At 44.2% G+C, this 27,573-nt stretch overlaps 1 protein-coding gene across 1 annotated transcript in view; it reads left to right on the top strand.

Annotated features, from left to right (window-relative positions):
* Window positions 1-1,585: 1,585 nt before the first annotated feature.
* SUCLG1 (succinate-CoA ligase GDP/ADP-forming subunit alpha) overlaps window positions 1,586-27,573 on the top strand; it is a 99,197-nt gene continuing 73,209 nt past the window's right edge. Inside the window, exons 1-2 of the mRNA XM_082273664.1 lie at window positions 1,586-1,741; window positions 21,923-22,026. Of these exons, the coding sequence (XP_082129790.1) occupies window positions 1,708-1,741; window positions 21,923-22,026 (138 nt within the window). The 5' untranslated portion in view covers window positions 1,586-1,707. The remainder of the gene's footprint in view (window positions 1,742-21,922; window positions 22,027-27,573) is intronic.

The following is a 27,573-nucleotide window of genomic DNA, read 5'->3' as shown; positions in this document are numbered from 1 at the left end:
CGGCGATCGCTGCTGCTCTGCCCCGATCGCCGGGGATCTAGTGTGGAGATCCGCCCGCCTGTGTAAACACAAGCGGGCGGATCTCCATAGTGACAGGGAGTGACAGATCGGAGTGTTCAGCATAGCTGGACATGCGATCTGTCCTTCTGTCACTCAGTCACCTCCCCCCCTCCCCCCCTACACGTCAGTAAGCACCAGGCATACATTAACCCCTCCCTCTCCAATAAAATTAACTCCTTCCCTGCCAGTGTCATTTTTACAGTAACAGTGCATATGTATAGCACTGATTACTGTAGTAATGTCACTGGTACCCCCAAAAGTGTCAAAAATGTCAGTCAAGGGTCCGATCTGTCCGCCGCAATGTCGCAGTCCCACAAAAAAAAATCGCAGATCGCCGCCATTACGCGTTAAAAAAAAAAACACCAAAAATGACAGAAATCTTTCCCTTTGTTAGTAAACGCAATAACTTTTGCGCAAACCAATCAAAATACGCTTATTGTGATTTTTTTTTACCAAACATAGGTAGCAGAAAACAAATTGGCCAAAAATTTTTTAAAAAATTGGTTTTTACATCTTTTTTGGGGGGAATTCCATATAAAAAAATGTTAAAAATATTGTTATTTTTTCAAAATAAACGCTTTTCTTTTGTTTATAGCGCAAAAAGTAAAAATTGCACAGGTGATCAAATACCACCAAAAGAAAGCTCTGTTTGTGGGGGAAAAAAGGACGACAATTTTATTTGGGTACAGCGTCGCACGACCGCGCAATTGTCCGTTAAAGTAACACAGTGCCGAATCGCAAAATTGGGCCTGGTCATTAAGGGGGAAAATCTTCCGGTCCAGAAGTGGTTAAAAAAGAAAAACAGTTTTTAATATTTATTTAAATGATGTGTTGTCACCGGTCAGTATCCCTGATCACCGCCACACCAGTCATATGATAACGCTGTACTGCACTGGTAATAGAATGAGAAATAAACAATTATCATTCCACCCTTCTACACAAACCGCCTCATACAAGTGACCATACACTATACAATCTGATTGTACAATCTCCTTTTATTAATAATGTAAGGGCCTGCCCAGACCTTTCATACAATATGTATCCAGTCACACAGGCCCTTACACTGCATATATCTAAGGGAAATAAGATTGCAGAGCGTATAGTCCACTGAGGACTATTCTCCACCCTTCCCTGTGCTAGAGGGCATACTTTACTATCTCCCCTAAAGGTATGTCTAATGTGAAGCACTTTGGCAAGTTCACGAACTCTAACTTGTCTCCAGAGAAGCCTCCATTTTGCTGCAGCCTTCCATTTACATATCATGGAATTGTAGGCTCCGGAAACATGGCCGCCCCCTCCCTCCTGTACCGAAGCTACGGAGACACTTTTCAATGGACATTTTTACCACCAGCAAACAGAACTTTGGGAAATGTCATCCCCGCTGACGTTGTGTAGCTGCCCTAATAAAAACGAATCTGTAAATTCTAACAAAGCTTAACCAGAATATCGGAGTACCGTCACCGTCACTTGTAATATTAGCCCAGAGCATTATGAAGGCGTACTCTGCGGCCATTGTAAAGTGACGCGGCTGTGAGGGCTCCTCCCCAATCAGGCAGTACAGAAGGCAGCCCCGCAGTCTCTCCGAGGACCCCTTGACTTCCTTTCTCTGCTGCAGGCCCCGGCTGTCATTGGTGAAGGACCCACAACATGTTCCAGGGACGGCTGCTTGCCCGGTTGCTATGTGAGTGTCCCGGGGCTGTGTGTGAGCCGGGCCGGTGCTGCTTTCATGGTGGGGGAGGAGGGGGGCGGCCTGTGTATGTGTGTGGCACTAGAAGTCCCAGCATGCCCTGCCAGTGTGGGTGTCATGGTATGAGGCAGACAGGACAGCTGGAGGGCCTCAGAGGCCTGTACTGGGGTCAGGGGTCAGCTGCTGGCTGGGGAGGACACTGGGCTCTGTGTGGGGCTCCATACAATGACTGGGGTGCTGGGTTCTTCTATGTCAGAGAAGGGGGCACAGCTATCATCTGCAGTCTTTTTTTATTGGTTGCATTTTGTCTGAAGGGGTGACTGCATGTTCCTTTGCATGCCTCTTATCCTTTCTGTGTTAGGACCAGAAAAGATGAAAATATATATATATATATATATATATATATATATATATATATATATATATATATATATATATAAGGAACGCTTTGAAAACACATCAGATCTCAATGGGAAAAAATCTCATACTGGTATGGACTGGGTGAGGTGTTAGGATCTATACTGGTATGGACTGGGTGAGGTGTTAGGATCTATACTGGTATGGACTGGGTGAGGTGTTAGGATCTATACTGGTATGGACTGGGTAAGGTGTTAGAATCTATACTGGTATGGGCTGGGTAAGGTGTTAGGATCTATACTGGTATGGACTGGGTAATGTGTTAGGATCTATACTGGTATGGGCTGGGTAAGGTGTTTGGATCTATACTGGTATGGACTGGGTAATGTGTTTGGATCTATACTGGTATGGGCTGGGTAAGGTGTTTGGATCTATACTGGTATGGACTGGGTAAGGTGTTAGGATCTATACTGGTGTGGACTGGGTAAGGTGTTAGGATCTATACTGGTGTGGACTGGGTAAGGTGTTAGGATCTATACTGGTGTGGACTGGGTAATGTGTTAGGATCTATACTGGTATGGACTGGGTAATGTGTTAGGATCTATACTGGTATGGACTGGGTAAGGTGTTAGGATCTATACTGGTGTGGACTGGGTAAGGTGTTAGGATCTATACTGGTGTGGACTGGGTAAGGTGTTAGGATCTATACTGGTGTGGACTGGGTAAGGTGTTAGGATCTATACTGGTATGGACTGGGTAATGTGTTAGGATCTATACTGGTATGGACTGGCTAAGGTGTTAGGATCTATACTGGTATGGACTGGCTAAGGTGTTTGGATCTATACTGATATGGACTGGGTAATGTGTTAGGATCTATACTGGTATGGACTGGGTATTGTGTTAGAATCTATACTGGTATGGACTGGGTATTGTGTTAGAATCTATACTGGTATGGACTGGGTAATGTGTTAGGATCTATACTGGTATGGGCTGGGTAATGTGTGAGGAATGAAAGGATGCCACATTACGGCTTCTCCAGACCCTTTCATGTCTGTCCCATGTGCTCAGGGTGAACCTGCTCTCATCTGTGAAAAGCACAGGGTGCCAGTGGCTGACCTGCCAATTCTGGTGTTCAGTGGCAAATGCCAATCGAGCTCCATGGTGCCAGGCAGTGAGCACAGGGCCCACTAGAGGACGTCGGGCCCTCAGGCCGCCCTCATGATGTCTGTTTCTAATTGTTTGGTCAGAGATATTCGCACCAGTGGCCTGCTGGAGGTCATTTTGTAGGGCTCTGGTAGAGCTCATCCTGCTCCTCCATGTTCTTCCTGTTGCTGCTTGCACAAAGGAGGAGATACCGGTCCTGCTGATGGGTTAAGAACCTTCTACGGCCCTGTCCAGCTCTCCTAGAGTAACTGCCTGTCTCCTGGAATCTCCTCCATGCTCTTGAGACTGTGCTGGGAGACACAGCAAACCTTCTGGCATTGATGTGCCCTCCTGGAAGATTTAGACTGCCTGTGCAACCTCTATAGCAGGGATCCTCACACTATGGCCCTCCAGCTGTTGCGGAACTACACATCCCATGAGGCATTGTAAAACTCTGACATTCACAGACATGACTAGGCATGATGGGAATTGTAGTTCCTGAACAACTGGAGGGCCATAATTTAAAGACACCTGCTCTATAGAGTCCAGGTATCGCCTCATGCTACCAGTAGTGACACTGACCCTAGCCAAATGCAAAACTAGTAAAAAACAGTAAAAAAAAAAAAAAATAGGGAAACCCTGTTAGTGGCCTCCACGTGTAAAACTATTCCTGTGTTGGAGGTCATCTCATTGTTGCCAATCTAGTGCATCTGTTATTTTCATTCCTTTTTTTTTTTTTCTTTGTCTCACCTGGTGTCCTGGCCAGCAAAGACTTGTTTTATACATGCATTGCCGTCCGCAAGGTAAACCACAGTGGATTATTTTTCAGAGGTCCTTTAGCAGGAGATGGTTGGTTATCTCCTCCCTGCTCATTTTAACCCCTAAAAATCAGCATTGCCATCCCACAACTGCCTGAATTGCAGGTGAATGGGAGGTGTTCAGTGGATGGGTGGTGGATAATTTTTGCCGTATTGTGGCTCTGGCATCTTTGCACCCCTCTTGCTGCCTTTGTAGCATAAAGCAGAACTTTACCCATAACCACTTGATAAAAATAAAAGTACTTAAACAAGGAACATACATTCCATATTAATAAATACTACCATAAATTACTGTAAAGTACCTCCAGCATTGCTCCCGTTTCTTCTTTCTGAAGGCGGTCATTTTACCGAAGCCCGGAACCCCTGAGCAGCAGTAATTTAGCCCCGGTTCACACTAGGGCGACCTGTGAGGCGACCTGGTCGCCTCACAGGTCGCCGCAGGTCGCCTCCCATAGGAAAGCTGCGGACCCGTTCTAATAGGAGCGACACAAGTCGCTTCGACCTAGAAAAAGGGTCCGGAGCTTCTTTGGGGCGACCAGGAGGCGACCGCCATAGACTTCAATGTTATGAAGTCCGTGGCGGCCGCTCCGAGGTCGCGGCGCGCTGCTCGCACCACGATCTCGGAGGTCGCCCCTGAAAGTAGCGTCGCTCCTATGTGAACCGGCGCTTATAAAGCAGAACTAAATCTATTGTTTGTTTTTGGTTTCAAAACCGTTACATTCCTGGATTTCTAGGATTGGTAAAACCCGCTTCACACTACTCCGACTTGGGACACGACTTGTGCTACCTCAAGTCGCCCCAAGTCTCTTGTCATACAAATTTAATGTAAATGAATGAGAGCCGTCTTAATATGCACTACTGAAGTCGCTCCGATTTCAGAAAAGGTTCCTGCGACCTCTATCCGACTTGTGCACATAGACTTCAATGGGAGTCGCCTCTAAGTCGGATCCTTATCTATTTTCCAGCGACTGTGATCAGACTTTCCAGGAAGAAGAAAAAGATTAGCCAGGCATTCCCCACAGACAGTCGCCTGTCTTACAATTCTCTTCAAAGCAGTGCACAATTCGCGCTAAAAAGTCGCTCCTTCATGGGGCGACTATCTGGTGGCGGTAGTGTGAACCGGCTCTAACGGCCACACTTGCTTGTGTCCTTAACCAAACTGTCAAACCATCAAATGGCTGGTGTCATAACAGATGACATGGCAGCACCATGGTGGTTGCAGATCAAACAGAAGCGGCTTCCTTGGCTGTAAAGGATAGGAGGGTTTATTTTGCTTTAAGGATGTCAGTAGTTCAGGTTCTACAAACTCTGCAGTGCCTAAAAATGAAGAGCAACTGGGCATGTACAGAGCAGAGTTGGACTAATACTGGATTTTATACAGCATAGCCGCTTATTTTTAATGTTTTACATAGATATACCTGGAAAAGGGGCCAGCCTGAAGTGATGGAGCAGGACTTTTTCTGACTAAAAAGTTCCACTTTAAATCCGTGTTAAAGTAAAGGCTGAAGATTTTTTTACATTCTGTGTGCAATGCCCCCCCCCCCCCCAATCCTTACCTGAGGTCCCTTTAATTCAGTGGTGTGCAAGGGAGCCTCTTTTGTCCTGGGACTCTACCTCCTCATTTGCTAAGACAATCGCAGCCAATGAGGAAAGATTTTTAGTATTTTACTGTAAGGGTAGTTGATGCTTGGAATAAACTTCCAGCAGAGGTAGTGAGACAGTCAACAGTAAGGGTCCATTCACACTAGCGCGACTCGTCAGGTGACTTGGTCACCTGACAAGTCGCGGTGGGTCGCTCGCCATTGATTAGCACAGGACCCGTTCTAATAGGAGCGACGCAAGTCGCTCCGACTTAGAAGAAGGGTCCTGTGCTACTTTGGGGTGACCTGGAGGCGACTTGCATTGACTTCAATTATATGAAGTCCATGCAAGTTGCGCCGAGGTCGCCCCACCAAGTCGTGTCGCCGCAGTCTGAACGGGGTCTAAATGGCTTCAAACATGCGTGGGACAAACATAGATCTATAATCAGACAATAAAGTTAACAAAAAGAGTAAGAAAAAAAATGGGCAGACCCGATGGATTACTCAGTCTCTCTGCCATCACTTTTCTGTTTCTAGTGATTCACGAGTGACTGCTCTGACGTCAACAGTCTGTTGGCCACATCTGTCTGCTAAGTCTAAATGCATTTTTACTATAAATTAAAAAAAAAAAAAAACAAAACATTTTTAAGTAAGTTTGCGATTTTGGGTTGGGTCGCATTCCTAGCCGTCTTGGGCTGCAGGTTGGACACCCTTTCTCTATAACAGTAGCTTGGTCATAAGGTTCTCTCTCCTCGTCCAAATTCCTTTTGGGTCCTCTGATTCCTTTTGCACTGTAAATGTAGGCTCTTCCTCCGTGTTGTAAAGCGCTGAGAAGACTGTTGGCACTAGGGTCATTCCTGTATAATCAAAATAACCACTTCATTCCTAAAGTCTAACAGAAGGCAGAGCAGATGGCAAACTCTGGGCTCTGTGAGCACAAAATAGTTCTTGTATTGCTCGCTCTGTCCCTGTTATTTAATATTATTATTATTATTATTATTATTATTATTATTATACAGGATTTATATAGTGCCAACAGTTTGCGCAGTACTTTACAATATAAAAGCAGGGGTGTCAAACTAATTTTCATTGGAGGCCACATCAACAGTATGGTTACCCTCAAAGGGACAGTTGTATCTGGGGAGAGCTACATCCAGAGTGCTGGTTCAGGAGTGCATTACGTGCAGAGTTCGGGGGCTGTGCTGCTTTGTGCAGGGTTCGGGGGGCTGTGCTGCTTTGTGCAGGGTTCGGGGGGCTGTGCTGCTTTGTGCAGGGTTCGGGGGGCTGTGCTGCTTTGTGCAGGGTTCGGGGGGCTGTGCTGCTTTGTGCAGGGTTCGGGGGGCTGTGCAGGGCTTTGTGCAGGGTTCGGGGGGCTGTGCAGGGCTTTGTGCAGGGTTCGGGGGGCTGTGCTGCTTTGTGCAGGGTTCGGGGGGCTGTGCTGCTTTGTGCAGGGTTCGGGGGGCTGTGCAGGGCTTTGTGCAGGGTTCGGGGGGCTGTGCTGCTTTGTGCAGGGTTCGGGGGGCTGTGCTGCTTTGTGCAGGGTTCGGGGGGCTGTGCTGCTTTGTGCAGGGTTCGGGGGGCTGTGCAGGGCTTTGTGCAGGGTTCGGGGGGCTGTGCTGCTTTGTGCAGGGTTCGGGGGGCTGTGCTGCTTTGTGCAGGGTTCGGGGGGCTGTGCAGGGCTTTGTGCAGGGTTCGGGGGGCTGTGCTGCTTTGTGCAGGGTTCGGGGGGCTGTGCAGGGCTTTGTGCAGGGTTCGGGGGGCTGTGCAGGGCTTTGTGCAGGGTTCGGGGGGCTGTGCTGCTTTGTGCAGGGTTCGGGGGGCTGTGCTGCTTTGTGCAGGGTTCGGGGGGGGGGGGGGGGGCTGTGCAGTGTGCAGGGTTTGGGGGCTGTGCCGTGTGCAGGGTTCGGGGTTGGCCCAGCTCTAGTACTTACCTGGGTAAGTGATTCTACTACCCGTGTATTTGGGATCATTCTCTTTTAGATTCTGGAGATTTGTCCCTATCGTGAGTGCAAGAAGGAAGCTGTCCTTCTGTGTTTACAAGTGACAGCGGGGAGCGGGAGCAGAGGGTGAGAGCTGGAGGTGGCGAAATTAAGTTACGGCCATGTTCAGACTGCAAAATTTGGTGAGAGCCACATGATAAGGCCTGGAGGGCCACATTCGGCCCACGGGCCTTGTGTTTGACCTATGTGATTATAAAGGGAGGCAAAACAGCAACAATACAATTCAATACGAAAGGGTTTTATTTTTTTTAATTATTACATATAGCGTCAGCTATTTATAGAGCGCTTTGCTATACACACACATCAGTCCTGGCCTGCGAGGATCTTGCATGGTAAGGTTCCCATTTTACATGCAAACATACCTGGGTCAATTTAGACCAAAACCGGTTATTTACCAGCATGTCTTTGGAGTCTGGGAAGAATACCATTCAAGCACAGGGAGAACATACAAACTCCATGTAGACGGTGTCCTGGCCAGGTCAGTCAGCACCAAGAGCCTCTTTTTAGGGCTGGCCTCTGTTCTGCAAGGCAGAAGTCCTAACCACTCATCCACTGCGCTCCCCTGAACAGGGACTGAAGGGAATTCTCCCCAGCAGATCCGGACAGCAATAAAAACCTTAATCTGGTTAGAGAGTAGAGATTTAGTTTAAAGGATGAGTTCCCTTTTTTAAAATAAAATAAATGCACTTTTTTTTTTTTTTTCTGCAGGAAAAAAATGTAATTCTTTTTTGTTGTAGGAGTCTGGAAAGCATTGCACTAGCGATCAGCAAATTTCTGATCCCATGCAGGTCTCCTGCAGATCTGTCAGTGTATCGGCTTGCCCGTACGAGGAAGCAGATACATTCTAGAAGACTCTATGAACTATCGCAGCACTCACAGCGCCATGGTAGTTTATTGAATGCTACAAACTGACAGCAGCAAAGGCTGCCGGTGTTCCGTGAGAATTACCTACCCGTGAGAAAAACCTACCCTCGTCCCTTCCGGTGCACCCTCAGTGTGTGTAATGCAGCGGTTACATTAAACCAGCTGGGCTGCAATATGAGTCATCTCCGCTCCTGTCCCTGTTACTTCCCTGATCTGGGATAGTAAATATAAAAGCGGCGGCGGGTGTGTGAAAACATAAATCACGGAGCCGAGAGCCGCTTTTATATTTACTAGCCAAGATCAGGGCAGTGACAGGGACAGGAGCGGAGATGACTCATATTGCAGCACAGCTGTTTTAATGTAACCGCCGCGTGGGTAGGTTTTTTTCACGGAACGCCGTGATCATTTCTGACTAGTGAGCATGCGCACTAGTCGGCTCCTCATCTATTCCATTTGGTATCCAGGGCTGTGGGCATGCGCACTGCTGCGCTGCTCAGCTGTTCCTGGCAGGAAGTGACGAGGGTAGGTAATTCTCACGTTACACCGGACCTTGTGGTTTTCCATCCAAAGGACTGTGAATGAGTGATGTGGCTGGGTGGGAGGAGCCCTGCATGGCTGGGTCTTTCTTAAATTGTGGCAGCAGACATGGGGAGAAGAATCCTGGTATGCTGTCTCAGTGAAGATCTGGGAGGCGCTGGTGCATTCATTATGTGTTACACCCAGAGTATGGGTGTAAGATGTTCTGAAAAGGGAACTTATTTTTTAACCACTTCCTGCCCAAGCTATAGCCAAAAGACAGCTACTGCATTGCTTAGTTTGCCTGGAGGGCGTCCGTGGATGCCCTCACGTGATCTCACTGCGTGTGCACGCGCCCTCTGTGGCACGCTCTGTAATCACTTCACCTTCAGACTCAGCTGATCACAGATCAGGGTAAACGGCCAATCACAGTTGCCCTTTACCACGTGATAATCTGTGTCCAATGACAGCTGATCACAGAAATAAACACAAGCGGGCTATTGGCTTTTCTTTTGCGTGAGGAGAGAAAAAAAGCCAATAACCGTTTTGTGTTAAGCTGGATACACACCCCCCCAAAAAAAAATTTCGGTCTTTTTTTTTTTTTTTATTTAATTAGCAAAGTATAAAAAAAAAAACAGTGCTAATTAAATACCACCAAAAGAAAACAATTTGTGTGAAAAAATGATAAAAATGTCATGTGTACAGTGTAGCATGATCACGCAGTTGTCATTCAAAATGTGACAGTGCTGAAAACTGAAAATTGGGCTGGGCAGAAAGAGGGTGAAAGTGCCCAGTAGGCATGCGGTTTACGATCCCGATTTTGCTTCTCTATACAGCAGATCTTAGTCAAATTGTAGCTTACTAATCCTTGAGGAGTTCAGTGTTAGAATTTGCTTTGCTGACTGGAAGAAGAAGAAAGGTTCCCGGATTGTCTGTGTGAGCAAAGTGCAGGGCTGTAATCTCCATACATCAGTTACCTGTTGACACAGCAGTCACAGCTGCCCCAGTGAACTTTGCTCCAATGCTGATGGGTGAAGGAGCTGTTAGCAGGAATCCATTGCTGAGCATTCATTGACCTTTTCTAAAGCGTTAAACAGACTTTTCAGGTTCTGACCAGCTTTGCACTTCTGAGTCTTTTCAAACTGCAGCAAAACTGAACCTTTGCACACTTTTCCAATTACCTGCAAAATGTTTTAGAGAGAAATGTTTTAAAGATATCCCAAGTGCACACCAAACCAGCATTTACTTTGGGACATGGAGCTGAAAGAACTGCTAGTGCTGCAGCACCATACATTGCAGTGTAGTGTGATTCTGCAAGTGTCAGGGACTTCTTTTGCACTTTTCTTTAACCACTTAAGTCCCGCAAGATTTTACCCCTTTCCTGACCAGGGGGTTTTTTGCAATTTTTTTTTTTTTTTTATAATACTGCGTGACTTTAACGGACAATTGCGCGGTCATGCGACGCTGTACCTAAACAAATTTGACGTCCTTTTTTTCCCACAAACAGAGCTTTCTTTTGGTGGTATTTGATCACCTGTGCGATTTTTTTTTTTTTTTTTTTTTTTTTTTTTTTTTTTTTTTTTTTTTTTTTTTATCTTTCTTTCTGTAAAAATGACACTGGCGAGGGAGGGGTTAAGTGTGTCCTAGGGGCGTGTTTCTAACTGTGATTGGACATGGCTACTAGTGTAAAAACAGAGATCAACGGTCCTATATAGTAGAACCGTCTGATCTCCATTTTTACACAGGGGAGAATGACAGGCGGCTTGTTTACATAATCCGCCTGCCTTTCTCCCTCTCCACCAACGATCGCCGAGTGACCGGCGGACATCGGGTCCGCCGTCACACGCACAGACTCGTTAGGGAACGAGCCGGGACGGTCGCGTGCCTCAGCAGGCGCGCGCTCGCCCGCTATTGGCTCACAAGCCGGTGACAGGCTAGTGACGTGTATATATATATATATATGTCACTTTGCCTGGCCGGGGCTGACCCCCGCAGTATATGTACTTGTGGCGGTCGGTAAGTGGTTTATAATTGGGCTGCTCTACACAAGATCTGCATGGAAATGCTAGCATGCACACCGTCACATCTGCATGGTGTGAACAGAGCCTAAAGACAGCTGTGGAATTGTACTATTGAACATACAAACTTATTCTTGGTACCTGTGTTCATGCTGTGACATATGTAGGACCTGTATCATACAAAGTATACACCAATCAGCCATAACTTTATGACTACCAGCCTAATTTTGAGTAGGTCCAGCTTTTGCCTCCAAAACAGTCCTGACCTGTCAAAGCATGGATGCCGCCAGACCTGCCAGAAGGTATGCTGTGTTATCTGGCACCAAACTGTAGCAGAACCTTCTGTAAGGTAAAGTAAGGCCTCTATAGCTCTGACTTGTTTTTCCAGCAAATCCCACAGATGCTCACTTGGTTTGAGATTTGGAGAATTTTAGCACATAAACACATTAAGTGTCGGTTCACACTACCGCGGCACGACTTCGGGGGTGACCTGTGAAGTCGCGTGCACCGCGACTTCGGCGCGACTTGCACGGACTTCATATAATGGAAGTCGCTCCGAGGTCGCCCCGAAGTAGTACAGGAACTATTTTCTAATGGCGTTTTTCCACTGCATGGAACCAAATGGTTCGGCTCGCTTTTGTGCTTTTCCACTGCTGGTACCGCATGGTATGGTGTAGGAACGGTTCGGTACGGTGCGGCGGCGCTTTTCCACTGCATGGAACCGAACGGTACGGCTCTCAAAAACAGTACCACCTCGATTGTGGTTCCAAGAGGTACCATACCGGTACCATATCCCACAATCCTTTGCATGCAGTCACTACTAGCCACTGATTGGTCAGAGAATCCCACCCACCCCGTTGTTATCCCACCCACTTAACTTTAGTACTACTTTAGTGGAAAAGCAAACCATACCGTACCGTACCGAACTGTTCCAACACCGTACCATGCGGTACCAGCAGTGGAAAAGCAAACCGGGCCAAGCAGTGCCGAGTAGAGCCGAGCCGGTACTTGCAGTGGAAAAGTGCCATAAGTCGGAGCGAGTCGCTCCTATTACAACGGTTCACGTAGCACTGCATGGACCACGACTTGTCAGGCTGACCAGTCGCCTGACAAGTCGCGATAGTGTGAATGGGCACTTAGGCTATATACTGGATTATTTTTATTTTATCACGCTTCAACACATTCATATATTTATTGAGTTTCAACATTTTTTGACCACTATATTTTCATTATTAGATATATTTACACATATTTTGAAAGCGCAGCACTTTTAATATAATTTAGATTATTGCACTTACTTTAAGGGAAGTGATAAGTGCAGGCAGCTCTATCAGTTAGGTCACAGGATCTCGTATATATCAGTTCATAAAGGTAACATATTAGGTTAAAGAAAATAATTTTAAAGTGAGTTATTTTTTAGCTGAACCCGAGATTTGAAAATTGCCACATTGCTGAATTGGAGATAATTTTCTGCGTGTTATGAATGGAGCCTTTTATGTGAACTTTGTTTTTTTTTTTTTTTATGCAGTATTCCTATGTATATTTTCCTCCACATTAACATTCTTTCTGTCCACTAGAATTTGATTGTGATTAATCACACAGACCATGGGGTTGATTAAGGCCCCTTTCACACTGTCCGTCTGTCAGACGGACTCCGTTTTTATCTCAGCGGGGGATCGATCTGCCGATCCCCCCGCTGAGCAGGAGGATGACAGCTGTTCTCCGCGCTGTGTGCAGAGACACAGCTGTCAGTTCCCCATACATCTCTATGGGGGAATCAGATGGGAACGGACCGTCGGTCCGTTCTCATCCAATCCCATCTGATCCGCTGGACGGATGGAAAATAGGGTTTCCATCCGTCCAGATTTGACGGATCGGATGTCAGTGGACATGTCTCCGCTTACATTCGATGCCCCATAGGGATGTATGGGGTGTCGTTCAGATCCGCCAAAAATACTCACAGGCGGATCTGAACGGTCCGCCTGTGTGAAAGAGCCCTTACTAAAACTGGAGAAATCTGGTGCAGCTCTGCATGGTAGCCAATCAGTTTCCAGGTGTTTTTTTTTTTTTTTTTTTTTTTTTTGTCAAAGCCTAATGCCTCGTACACACGCAACGATTGTTGGCCGTGCATTTTCAGCCAAAGTCCGATCGGCCGATTTTCGGCTTCTTAGTATGATGCTTCCGACAACCGACTCTGACCTTTCAGCCGAAAAAAATCTGGTGTGCAGGCTATAAAATTTTTGTCCTCCGTCAAAACACGGCCGATTTTCATGCAGTCAGTACAGATTTCGACAGGAAAAAATCTTATGAGCAAGACTGGGCATGCTCAGAGAAGAAAGAACACAAAGAAAGCAAACCAACACATGACGTCACTTCTGAAGTAGAATTCTGTCGTGGGGGAAAATTAGTGTGCAGTCTAGGCACATTCCAACCAACAAAACACAACTCTGGACAAAAGACGGACGATCGGTCGGCCGATAATCGTTGCATCTTGTCCGTTGATGGATGAAAAACGGACATCAGTGCATCTATGTAAAAACGGATGACAACGGATCCGATCCTCCAGATGGATGGAAAATAGGGTTTCCATCCGTCTGGTTTTCAGACCGGATCGGATAGCAGTGGGTGTCAGAGGACATCTCACCACTGACATCCGCTGCTCTTTAGGGGTGCATGGAGCGACGATCAGGACCGCCTGGAAAACTGACAGCTGGACCTGATCAGAAACCCCCGTGTGAAAGAACTCTAATTGAACAGCTGAAGCTGATTGGCTACCATGCACAGCTGCACCAGATTTTGCACTCTCCAGTTTTAGTAAATCACCCCCATAGTCTTATAGGCTTGCACTGCGATAAAAGCATTAGTGGGAAGTAGAGTCCACATGTGTAATGAACAAATCTTTCTTGTGTGTTTTTTTTAAATACAGTATAAAAGTAGGAAAGAACCCTGGGTGCCGCACACCATCAACACCTGAGAGTCGCCATAGTAGAAGCAACCTCAGCCTGACTCTGTCCAGGCCATGACTCCGATGCATTCTCCCCCACCCACAGGGCTTGGTAAAAGTGGTTTGGGTGGGTAACCTGGATGGAGTTGGGCTGAGGCTGCTTCTACTATACTGACTTTTGGGTCCTGATGATGTGCAGCACTCGGGTGCTTTTATAGGCATTTGAGCCAGGACGGGCTCCCCCCGGCTGCACCCTCAGTGGTAGTCACCAGACTAGGACACAGGTAGAGGAACAGGCATTTTTCCCTTATCCCCCACTCTGCCTACCTCCAGCTATGTTCACTTGTCCCCAAAGCTCCCATCTGTAGGCGTCCCTTCGACGTCATCACGTACAGTGCAGGGCTGTTATCCTTGCTTTGTACACGGAGGAGGGGAATGTGCGATTGTGGCCCTCTGCAGTTTAGAGCGGTGGAGGGACCCTACTGGAGCTTAGAATAAGCTAAGTAGCTGTGGGTTTTTTTTATCTGGCACCCCTACACATAATGTTTTTGTCTAGGGGTGCCAGAAAAATACTGAGCTCCAGTAGGGTCCCTTCACCTCACCCAGTGTGGGGGAAATGGGGGGTGGGGCAGGAAAGAAGCTGGGCACTGCAAGAGAAGTTATTTGTCTGTAGATGGGCGTGTAAGTGAGACTATTCCTGGCATGTGGGGGAGGGGCCTTGCATTTCTTTGGAACTCTGGACTTGCTGTGTTGCATTTTGTTTTTGGTGGAGAGAATTTGAAGGCGATGCTTTCATGTAAGAAACTTAAATTAACCACTTCAAGACCAGGCCTATTTCTAACATTTTGTCTTTACAAGTTTAAAATCAGTATTTTTTGCTAGAAAATTACTTGGAACCCCCAAACATTTATTTATTTATTTTTTAGCAGAAACCCTAGATAATAAAATGGGAGGTCGTTGAAATATTTTGTCGCACTGTATTTGTGCAGACAAACACATTTATCTTTGTTAAAAAAAAAAAATACACTTTAACAAAAAAAAAAATGTAGTTAGCCCAAATGTTTTTTATAATGTGAAAGATGATGTTACGCCGAGTAAGAGCTGCACGATTAATCGTTAAAAAATTAATTGTGATCTCGATTCACCCCCCCCCCCATCTTGGCATTTCCTCAATTCTCACAGAGCTTTTCTCTGCTCACTCACAGCTGTCAAAACAAAAAGGCAAATGTTTATCAGTATTGTTAAGACCCCGTTCACACTGGGGCGACTTGTCAGGTGACCTGGTCGCCTGACAAGTCGCCGTAGGTCGCCTGCCATAGAGTAGCACAGGACCCGTTCTAATAGGAGCGACACAAGTCGCTCCGACTTAGAAAAAGGGTCCTGAGCTTCTTTGGGGCGACCTGGAGCGACCTACATTGACTTCAATGATATGAAGTCCGTGCCGGCCGCTCCGAGGTCGCAGTGCGAGCTCCGCACCGCGACTTCACAGGTCGCCCCCCACAAGTCGGGTCGCGCCTGTGTGAACCGGCTCTTAGGCTGCAGATAACTATAAATACGATGTATCATTTCCTTCTTTTAGATCAAAGGAATGAACTTCTGTCTGTAAGTGAGGGCAGTTTACCCTCTTAAAGACCCAGCCTTTTTCTGACACTTGTTGCTTACAAGTTAAAATCAGTATTTTTTGTTAGAAAATGACTTCGATCCCCCAAACATTATATATATATATATATATTTGTTTGTTTTAGCAGCGACCCTAGAGAATAAAATGGCGATCATTGCTATCTTTTATATCACACTGTACTTGTGCAGAACTCTATCGAACGCAGTTTTTTGGAAAAAAATGCACTTTATTGAATTGTAAAAAAAACTAAACCGTAAAGTTTGCCTGATTTTTTTTTTTTTTTTTTTGTATATTGTAAAAGATGATGTAACGCCAGGAATTGTGAGAGAATCATGATCTTTATTCTAAGCAAAAAAAATTGTGATTCTCATTTTATACAGAATTGTGCAGTTCTGCGCCGAGTAAATAGATACCTAACAATATACTTCAAAATTGCGCACGCGCGCGGAATGGCGACAAACTACGGTACCTGAATATCTGTTACCTGTTTACAGTTACAGAAGAGGTCTAGCACTAGAATTATTGCTCTCTACCGATTGCGCGATATCTCATGTGTGGTTTGAAAACGGTTTACATATGTGGGCGTGACTTGCGTATGTAATTTTTTTTTTATTTATTTATTTTACTTTTGATTATTTTTACACTGTTCTTTTTTTTTTTTATCACTTTTATTCCTATTACACGGCATGTAAACATCCCTTGTAATGGAAATAAGCAGGACAGGGCCTCTTTATTTTGAGATATAGGGTCAAAAAGACCTCACCTCTAACATTTGGGCTCCATGCATACGGGACGTTAGAAAAAACGTGCTGCAAAGCTAGTTCTGACGCCGGGAAAAAGCAGCTGTTAAACGTGCTTTCAGTAGCTTTTTCCATTTGCGTTATTGCACGTTTGGCCACGTTGCTTTTAGCAGCGTTTTTTCTGCCTCCATTCAAAATCAATGGTTCCCTATGGGAGCCTATTGATTTGAATGGAAGTCGCACCGCAAGTCGGATCAGGATGATCCGACTTGCGGCGCGACTTGCGCTGTGAGAATCTTGAGGGGGAACTCCACGCCAAAAATGGGGGAAAAAAAAATCTGCTCTTCTGCTGTCCAATCTTCTGCTCTTTTGCCTCCTCTGGTCTTCTTTCTCCGGTCCTCCTCAGACGATGTCTCCGGTGATTATGCCGGTCTCTGCAGCTTGTTATATAGCCATTAGGGGCGTTGGCCTCCCGATGATGTCATAACAAGCTGCAGAGACCGGCATAATCACCGGAGACCTAGTTTGAGGAGGACCGGAGAAAGAAGACCAGAGGAGGCAAAAGAGCAGAAGAGCGGACAGCAAAAGAGCAGAAGACAAGAAGAGCGGAGAGGGAGAAGACCAGAGCGGAGAAGTCCGGATGAAGATTTTTAATCTTTCCAAAACGTCTCCTGTCGTTATTTACATACACTGCCTTTTATGGGGTGAATGGGTAGGGGTACAGTGTACCCCATACACATTCACATAGGGAGGGGGTCCAGCATCTGGGGTGCCACCCTTGTTAAAGGGGGCTTCCAGATTCCAATGAGCCCCCTGCCCACAGACCCCCCGCAACCACCGGCCAGGGTTGTGGGGATGAGGCCTTTGTCCTCATCAACATGGGGGCAAGGTGCTTTGAGGTGGGGGGTGCAGAGCTCCCCCTGCCCCAAAGCACCAACATCCCCCCCATGTTGAGGGCATGTGGCCTGGTATGGTCCAGGGGGGGTGGGGCCGCTCGCTCGTCCCCTCCCCCTTCCTTCCCTACCGGGCTGCGTGCTCGGATAAGGGTCTGGTATGGATTTTGGGGGGGACCCCACGCCATTTTTTCGGCGTGGGGATACCCTCAAATTCCATACCAGACCCTAAGGGCCTGGTTTGGAACCTGGGGGGGACCCCCACGCAGTTTTTTTCCCATTTTTGGCAAGGAGTTCCCCCTCATGATTCTCACAGCGCAAGTCAGATCATCCTGATCCGACTTGCGGTGCGACTTCCATTCAAATCAATAGGCTCCCATAGGGAACCATTGATTTTGAATGGAAGAAAAAAAAAAAACTTTTAACGTGGCTGAACGTACTTCATCACGTTCGGTCGCGTTTTTGCGTTTGAAACGCCGGGAAACACTCGTTCAAACGCAAATAATTGCGTTCCAAAAAACGTCCCTGATCTCAACTGCCTGCAAATGACTGTAAACGACCCTTTGTACATGGACAGATAAGATAACCTGTAGGTGGGTTCAGGGGCTTCTGAAAAAAACGCCCAACTGCTCCTAAACGGACATTTACAACGTCCCGAGTACATGGAGCCTTACACTTAAAAGCAAAAAAAATTTTACATTTACTAAAAGAAAAAATTGGCCCTTTTATAAAGCTGTTAGGTGGAAGTGGTGTCAGAAGTGGATCGGGTACTCCAAGGGCATAGTGTCTTGTGGGAGCCATTTGCCCTCACTCAACTCCTGCCCATTTCTCCAGGGGATCGGACTGTTTCCCCTTTTTACTGACGGCGGCGAAACGACCGGGAAGCAGTGTAAGGAGGGAGGGGGGGCACCTCTCCCACTGCCTATAAAGTCATCCCATAGCAAATCTGCTGCCGGGACCACTTTTATTGGATGCTAAATTGCCCACTGTACGAAAAAATATATATTCCTGATATGTGCCCCATGTACTCTTCTGCTCTTTGTATTCCTTTGTGTGAAATCTCTGGTGTTCCTGCTATTCCCTCTACTTTTCTATTAAAAACTGACCACACAGAGCATGGTCGCACAGCATGGCCAGTTCTCTAACTGTGCTGGGAACTCAGCCTGTTCTCCTCCAATGATTAGGCTTTTACTTCTGTTCCTCCTCCTGCTCTCTGAGCTACTTATGCAGTGGAGTACAGAGGTTGTGATCACATATAAAAGGGAAAGTATTTTATAGTGTGTATGTATATATATATATATATATATATATATATATATATATATATATATATATATATATATATATATATATATATATATATATATATATATATATATATATATATATAAGTGCCTTGCGAAAGTATTCGACCCCCCCCCCCCCCTTAAACTTTGCGACCTTTTGCCACATTTCAGGCTTCAAACATAAAGATATAAAACTGTAATTTTTTTTGAAGAATCAACAACAAGTGGGACACAATCATGAAGTGGAATGAAATTTATTGGATATTTCAAACTTTGTTAACAAATAAAAAAACTGAAAAATTGGGCGTGCAAAATTATTCAGCCCCTTTTACTTTCAGTGCAGCAAACTCTCTCCAGAAGTTCAGTGAGGATCTCTGAATGATCCAATTTTGACCTAAATGACTAATGATGATAAATAGAATCCACCTGTGTGTAATCAAGTCTCCGTATAAATGCACCTGCACTGTGATAGTCTCAGAGGTCTGTTTAAAGTGCAGAGAGCATCATGAAGAACAAGGAACACACCAGGCAGGTCCGAGATACTGTTGTGGAGAAGTTTAAAGCCAGATTTGGATACAGAAAGATTTCCCAAGCTTTAAACATCCCAAGGAGCACTGTGCAAGCGATAATATTGAAATGGAAGTTTTATATTTTTATGTTTGGGGGGCTGAATACTTTTGCAAGGCACTATATATATATATATATATATATATATATATATATATATATATATATATATAATCGTGTGCGGCTTTCCCGCACTGCTTCTGTGTGAAGCCAGGCTGCAGTCACTATGACCAGCCTGGGTTCACACAGGAGCGGTCGAGGTAGTTGCATGCGATTTGGAAAGGAATCGCTCCGCATTCCTGTTCAAATAACATGCAATTCTTTTGACTCGTGCAAATGCTTAGTATCGGCTCTAATATACGTATCGGTGCAACCCTACCGTTGACCATTCGTTTTTCTGAAAATTTCTGCAACTGTTCATTTCACTTTATAAATGACATACAGTGAGGGGGAAAAAAAGTATTTGAAACCCCCGGCTGATTTTGTATGTTTGCCCACTGACAAAGAAATGATAAGTCTAATTTTAATGGTAAGTTTTTATTTTAACAGTGAGAGACGGAATAACAAATATCCAGAAAAACGCTTTTCAAGAAAGTTTATAAATTGATTTGAATTTTAATGAGTGAAATAAATATTGGATCCCCTATCAATCAGCAAGATTTCTGGCTCCCAGGTACTTCTATACAGATAACGAGCTGAGATTAGGAGCACTCTCTTAGGCCCCTTTCACACAGGCGGCCCGTTCAGATCCGCTTGTCAGTTTTTTTTGGCGGATCTGCACGGTCCCCCCATGTATCTCTATGGGGCAGCGGATGTCAGCGGAGACATGTCCGCTGACATCCGATCTGTCAAATCCAGACGGATGGAAACCCTATTTTCCATCCGTCCAGCAGATCGGATGGGATCGGATGAGAACGGACAGACGGTCCGTTCCCATTCGATTCTCCCATAGAGATGTATGGGGAACTGACAGCTCTGTCTCTGCACACAGCGCGGAAAACAGCTGTCATCCTCCTGCTCAGGGGGGGATCGGCGGATCGATCCCCTGCTGAGATAAACGGAGTCCGTCTGATGGACGGATAGTGTGAAAGAGCCCTTAAAGGGTTATAAAAGATGCCTGTCCACAGAAGCAATCAGTCAATCAGATTCTAATCTCCCCACCATGGCCAAGACCAAGTAGCTGTCCAAGGATGTCGGGGACAAGATTGTAGACCTACACAAGGCTGGAATGGGCTACAGTTTGGTGAGATGGTGACAACAGTTGGTGCGATTATTCGCAAATGGAAGAAACACAAAATAACTGGTAATCTTCCTCAGTCTGGGGCTCAATGCAAGATCTCACCTGGTGGAGTTAAAATGATCATGAGAACGGTGAGGAATCTTGTCAATGCCCTCAAGGCAGGTGGGACCATAGTCACCAAGAAAACAATTGGTAACACACTACGCTGTGAAATCCTTCAGCGCCCACAAGGTCTCCCTGCTCAAACAAGCACATGTACAGGCCAGTCTGAAGTTTGCTAATGAACATCTGAATGATTCAGAGGAGAACTGGGTGAAAGTGTTGTGATCAGATGAGACCAAAATCAAGCTCTTTGGCATCAACTCAACTCACTGTGTTTGGAGGAGGAGGGAATGCTGCCTATGACTCAAAGAACACCATCCCCACCATCAAACATGGAGGTGGGAACATTATGATTTGGGGGTGTTTTTCTTCTAAGGGGACAGGACAACTTCACTGCATCAAAGGGACGATGGACAGGGCCATGTACTGTCAAATCTTGGGTGAGCACTGCCAGGGAATTGAAAATGGGTCGTTGATGGGTTTTTCAGTATGACTATGACCAAAAACTCATGGCCAAGACAAAAAAGAAGTGGCTTAAGAAGAAACGCATTAAGGTTCTGGAGTGGCGTAGCCAGTCTCCAGACCTTCATCTTCTAGAAAATATGTGGAGGGAGCTTGAAGGTTCGAGTTGCCTAATGTCCGCTTCAAAACCGTAATGACTTGGAGAGGATCTGCAAAGTGGCACCAAATCCCTCCTGAGATGTGTGCAAACCTGGTGGCCAACTACAAGAAACGTCTGACCTGATTGCCAACAAGGGTTTTGCCACCAAGTACTAAGTCATGTTTTGTGAAGGGGTCAAATACTTATGCTTTGCAATGATTCCTGGGAGCTTAACGTCATCGCTCCCAGCAATCAATGCGACGGCACCGGCCCCGCTCGTCACTTCCGGTGCGGCGCCGTCATACCTTGCTAAACAGCTTCTGGGCATGCCCAGAAGCTGTGGAGGAATGCGGCACCGCACCGGAAGTGACACAGAAGAGGATCTGGGAGAAGAGGACACAGAAGAGGATCGCGCCGGCTTCAGCTGCCCACATCTGAGATGGCAACGCTGGAGAAGAAATTTTAAAGGTAAGTATTTCTTCTTGCAGGTAAGTGCGACCCAGGACAGATCAGAGGCTAGCCATTGTGGAATGTACTAGCCCTGACTGTCCTTGGGGTATTTTTATTGAAATTTTTTTTTTCATGGCCGGAACTCAGCTTTAAAATTCAAATCAATTTATAACTTTTTTGAAATCCGTTTTTTTTTTTTTTTTCTGGATTTTTTTTTTTTTCGTTATTCCGTCTCGCTGATAAAATAAACCTACCATTATAATTATAGACTGATCATTTCTTTGCCAGTGGGCAAAACGTAAAAAATCAGCAGGGGATCAAATACTTTTTTTCCCTCACTGTAAGCTGGTTGAGAATTGATTTAAACAGACTGTGAAGTGCAGAGTGAGAATTTGTAAAACTTGGCTCTTCATCTTTTACTTTTCTGTCTTGCAGTGCAACAGAATGGAGTAAGGCATAACTCCTATACAGCCTCCCGGAAACACTTGTACATTAATAAGGACACTAAAGTAATATGCCAGGGCTTCACTGGAAAACAGGTTTGTATTTACCTTTTTTAATATGACCCCCCCCCCCCCCCAAGTTCATGTCCTATATCTAAGAACTAGGGTGACCTCAGAAATGCATGCATTGGTGCAATATGCTTCAGTCTCATTCAGAATAAAACCTCATTCTGTTCTAAATTATAATGGCAATTTTCATGCATGTATTACGGCTGAGCCGTGCACATGCGTGGTGCTAGGGGCCGCACTGATCGTGCGCAAGATTTCCCATTATAGAAGGCAAAAACACCAGGAAATCAGACGCTAGCTTCAGCTGCCCACACTTAAAATGGCCACAGTGCTACAAGAGGGTGAGTGAGTGCCCTTCCAGCCTACTTTTTGCATATGAAAAGGGCAGATTCTGTTATTTTAATGGAATAAATATAACGGACATTTTTTCTGCTAGTATTTTTTTCAAAAATTTTATAAAGTTTAACTTCAGTTCCTCTTTAAAGCGGAGTTCCACCCAAAAGTGGAACTTCCGCTTTAGGTAGTTCTAACCCCCTGACATGCCACATCTGGCATGTCATTTTTTTAGGGGGGAGCGGGTACCTAGTTTTGACAGGTACCCGCTCCCACTTCCGCTCGGAGCGCCGCGGCACCCTGAGCGGAAGTTCTCCTCTCCCCCTCCCTCCCTGCAATCTTCTGGCACATGTCAGAGGTCCCAGAAGATTGCCAGCCAATGCGCAGTGCGTACCCGGCTGTGAAGCCGACAACTGTCACAGCCGGGTGCCCACACCAGTGATGCCGGCGCTGCAGAGCAGAGAGGGAGAAGAGCGAGGCTTCGGGCGGCCGCATCGCTGGACCGTTGGACAGGTGAGTGTGTGATTAGGCTGGAACTCCGCTTTAAGGTCACTTTGCGGTAAAAGTAAGGAAGTATAAACCTCTGTTCTTAATGTGCCTTACAAAACAAGAATGCTTTACACACAAACTACTTACAATGGTAGGAAAACAATAGAACACACACAACGTTTGATCTCATCTTAGCGAATGAGCATAAACAATGGCCTATGTACAATAGGAATACCCCAAAAATCACTTAGCTCAGGTTATAGCGGCTTCACAAGCTCTTGGCTTTTTGAGCGATTGCAGAATTTGGTCTCTCTCATTTCCTATTGTTTCGCTTCCCCTTGTGAAGTTCATTCTTTGCTTGTCTTGTGGTTATGGAGCCAACCCTGCACATTTTTGTCAGTTGGGATGAAGTGACTGCACAGACACAGCCCCTGCTCCAAATTTGACATCCTTGTCGGTGTGAGTCCCCAAACGCAGATAATGTGTGTTCGGCACCTACACGGATGTCAAACTGGGAGCAGTGTCGGTGTCTGTGCAGTTGCTTTGTCCCAACTGACATGACATGGGACTGCCTGCAAGGGGATGCATAGAACACCTGTGCATCCTATTGCAGGCAAACGTGGCCCTCACATGGCCTGAAGCTGGCCACAGATGACACAAATTTCAAATCAGCTGAAATTCCAGCCCTGGTTGTTTCTGTCAGCAAAAAAAAAAAAAAAAAAATGATTTGAAAATCCACTGGTGGAATAGTATTAGCTGAACAGTGACTGGATCCTATCTGTTCAGGGGATCGGGAAGCTGCAGGGGCTGTTGCTGCCTGAATATAACTGGTGTGTATGGCTAGCTTAAAGTACAGGCTGAAGTTTTTTTACCTTTGTGCATTTTATGCATGAAGACAAAATAACCCTCTGTGTGCAGCTCCCCCCACAGCTTCCCCCTATTACTTATCTCAGCCCCATCTCGATCCAGCAACATGCCCCGGAGCCTTGGCTGTCCCGGTTCACTTCCTGCTCATTGGCTGAGACACCGCAGTGGAAGCCATTGGCTCCCACATCTGTCAATCACAGCCAGTGAACCAATGAGGAGAGGGGGGGGGATGTCAGGGACAAGCCGCATCTCTGTGTCTTAAGGATGCATAGAGCGGGGCTCAGGAGCGAGCACACCCCACCAGAGCTCCATAGCAGATGGCTTGCTTTTAGGGACATTGGTCAAGGGAGAGGAGCCAGGAGTACCAGAGGGGGAGCCACAAAGAAGAGGATTTTGGGCTGTTCTGTGCAACACAGAGCAGGTAATAAAAAAACACACACACACACATATATATATCTATCTATCTATCTATCTATCTATCTATCTATCTATCTATCTATCTATCTATCTATCTATCTATCTATCTATCTATCTATCTATCTATCTATCTATCTATCTATCTATCTATCTATCTATCTATCTATCTATCTATCTATCTATCTATCTATCTATCTATCTATCTATCTATCTATCTATCTATCTATCTATCTATCTATCTATCTATCTATCTATCTATCTATCTATCTATCTATCTATCTATCTATCTATCTATCTATCTATCTATCTATCTATCTATCTATCTATCTATCTATCTATCTATCTATCTATCTATCTATCTATCTATCTATCTATCTATCTATCTATCTATCTATCTATCTATCTATCTATCTATCTATCTATCTATCTATCTATCTATCTATCTATCTATCTATCTATCTATCTATCTATCTATCTATCTATCTATCTATCTATCTATCTATCTATCTATCTATCTATCTATCTATCTATCTATCTATCTATCTATCTATCTATCTATCTATCTATCTATCTATCTATCTATCTATCTATCTATCTATCTATCTATCTATCTATCTATCTATCTATCTATCTATCTATCTATCTATCTATCTATCTATCTATCTATCTATCTATCTATCTATCTATCTATCTATCTATCTATCTATCTATCTATCTATCTATCTATCTATCTATCTATCTATCTATCTATCTATCTATCTATCTATCTATCTATCTATCTATCTATCTATCTATCTATCTATCTATCTATCTATCTATCTATCTATCTATCTATCTATCTATCTATCTATCTATCTATCTATCTATCTATCTATCTATCTATCTATCTATCTATCTATCTATCTATCTATCTATCTATCTATCTATCTATCTATCTATCTATCTATCTATCTATCTATCTATCTATCTATCTATCTATCTATCTATCTATCTATCTATCTATCTATCTATCTATCTATCTATCTATCTATCTATCTATCTATCTATCTATCTATCTATCTATCTATCTATCTATCTATCTATCTATCTATCTATCTATCTATCTATCTATCTATCTATCTATCTATCTATCTATCTATCTATCTATCTATCTATCTATCTATCTATCTATCTATCTATCTATCTATCTATCTATCTATCTATCTATCTATCTATCTATCTATCTATCTATCTATCTATCTATCTATCTATCTATCTATCTATCTATCTATCTATCTATCTATCTATCTATCTATCTATCTATCTATCTATCTATCTATCTATCTATCTATCTATCTATCTATCTATCTATCTATCTATCTATCTATCTATCTATCTATCTATCTATCTATCTATCTATCTATCTATCTATCTATCTATCTATCTATCTATCTATCTATCTATCTATCTATCTATCTATCTATCTATCTATCTATCTATCTATCTATCTATCTATCTATCTATCTATCTATCTATCTATCTATCTATCTATCTATCTATCTATCTATCTATCTATCTATCTATCTATCTATCTATCTATCTATCTATCTATCTATCTATCTATCTATCTATCTATCTATCTATCTATCTATCTATCTATCTATCTATCTATCTATCTATCTATCTATCTATCTATCTATCTATCTATCTATCTATCTATCTATCTATCTATCTATCTATCTATCTATCTATCTATCTATCTATCTATCTATCTATCTATCTATCTATCTATCTATCTATCTATCTATCTATCTATCTATCTATCTATCTATCTATCTATCTATCTATCTATCTATCTATCTATCTATCTATCTATCTATCTATCTATCTATCTATCTATCTATCTATCTATCTATCTATCTATCTATCTATCTATCTATCTATCTATCTATCTATCTATCTATCTATCTATCTATCTATCTATCTATCTATCTATCTATCTATCTATCTATCTATCTATCTATCTATCTATCTATCTATCTATCTATCTATCTATCTATCTATCTATCTATCTATCTATCTATCTATCTATCTATCTATCTATCTATCTATCTATCTATCTATCTATCTATCTATCTATCTATCTATCTATCTATCTATCTATCTATCTATCTATCTATCTATCTATCTATCTATCTATCTATCTATCTATCTATCTATCTATCTATCTATCTATCTATCTATCTATCTATCTATCTATCTATCTATCTATCTATCTATCTATCTATCTATCTATCTATCTATCTATCTATCTATCTATCTATCTATCTATCTATCTATCTATCTATCTATCTATCTATCTATCTATCTATCTATCTATCTATCTATCTATCTATCTATCTATCTATCTATCTATCTATCTATCTATCTATCTATCTATCTATCTATCCTTTAATATCACTTTAAGCTATGGGCATTTAAATCTCTCTACTACTCTGACCAAATCAACCACTTGTTGGCAATCCGCAGCGGTCACAAAGCAGTTGAAGCAGACCTTGTAGGAAAATGCAAGCTTTGCTTATATTTGAGCTTTCCACCTCCAGAAACACTTAGGGTTCAGGAACACGATCCATATTCCTGTGCAATACTTGTGTGGCTAAGCATGGTGCAATTTTTCTGGGCTGAAAATCACACTGAATCGCACAAAAAGCAGTGCATGCTCTACTTTTCTAAAAATGCACTGCGCTTGCGATCTGCGTTTGGAGTGTCATTAGGAATATATTGACACCTGCAAAAGATTGAACACCCATTGCGTTTTGAATGCGGTACAGGAAACTTGGGCTTCCTGTACCGCTTTCTGGTTTTAAGGAGCTCTAAGTGGAAAAAAAACACCTGCTGTACATCCCAGCTTAGTTGAGGGTTGGGTCACCAGGCTTTCCCGCAGGATCACTGGGTAAGGTGAGGATCCCAAATCCTTCAGAATCACTCCTGTACTGTGCTAAATCCTCTCTTCATTGTGTTTGGGATCTTCCCAGGATCCCATTGTGAGTCTCGGTATTATCATGGGACATCTGTAGGAAACCAGGATGGAAGCTAAAGCCCCGTAAATATTCGGCCGACGACCGATCGGCCGATTGTCGGCTTGTTAGTATGATGCTTCCGACAGCGCATTTTCGGCCGAACAGAATCTGTCGTGCAAGCATTAAAATTTTTGTTGGCCAACACCAGAACGGCCGATTGTTCGCCAGTCAGTACAGAATTCGGCCGACAATCAGCAGATTAGCAAGACTGGGCATGCTCAGAAAAGAAAAAAGACAAGGAAAGTTAACCATCACATGACATCACTTCTGCAGTCGGCTGTTGTTGGCCGACAAAATTCGTGTGCGGTCTTTTGCAGTTTTCAACACACGACAGCCCTGGACAAAAGACGGCCGATCGTTAGGCCGACGATCAGTACGTGTGTACGGGGCTTAAGTGTTTTTTTTTTTT

Source organism: Pelophylax lessonae (assembly GCF_965119305.1).
Source record: "Pelophylax lessonae genome assembly, chromosome: 1".
NCBI lineage: Eukaryota > Metazoa > Chordata > Amphibia > Anura > Ranidae > Pelophylax > Pelophylax lessonae.
The sequence above is the reverse complement of the archived record's forward strand: the minus strand, read 5'-3'. Positions and strand labels throughout refer to the sequence as shown.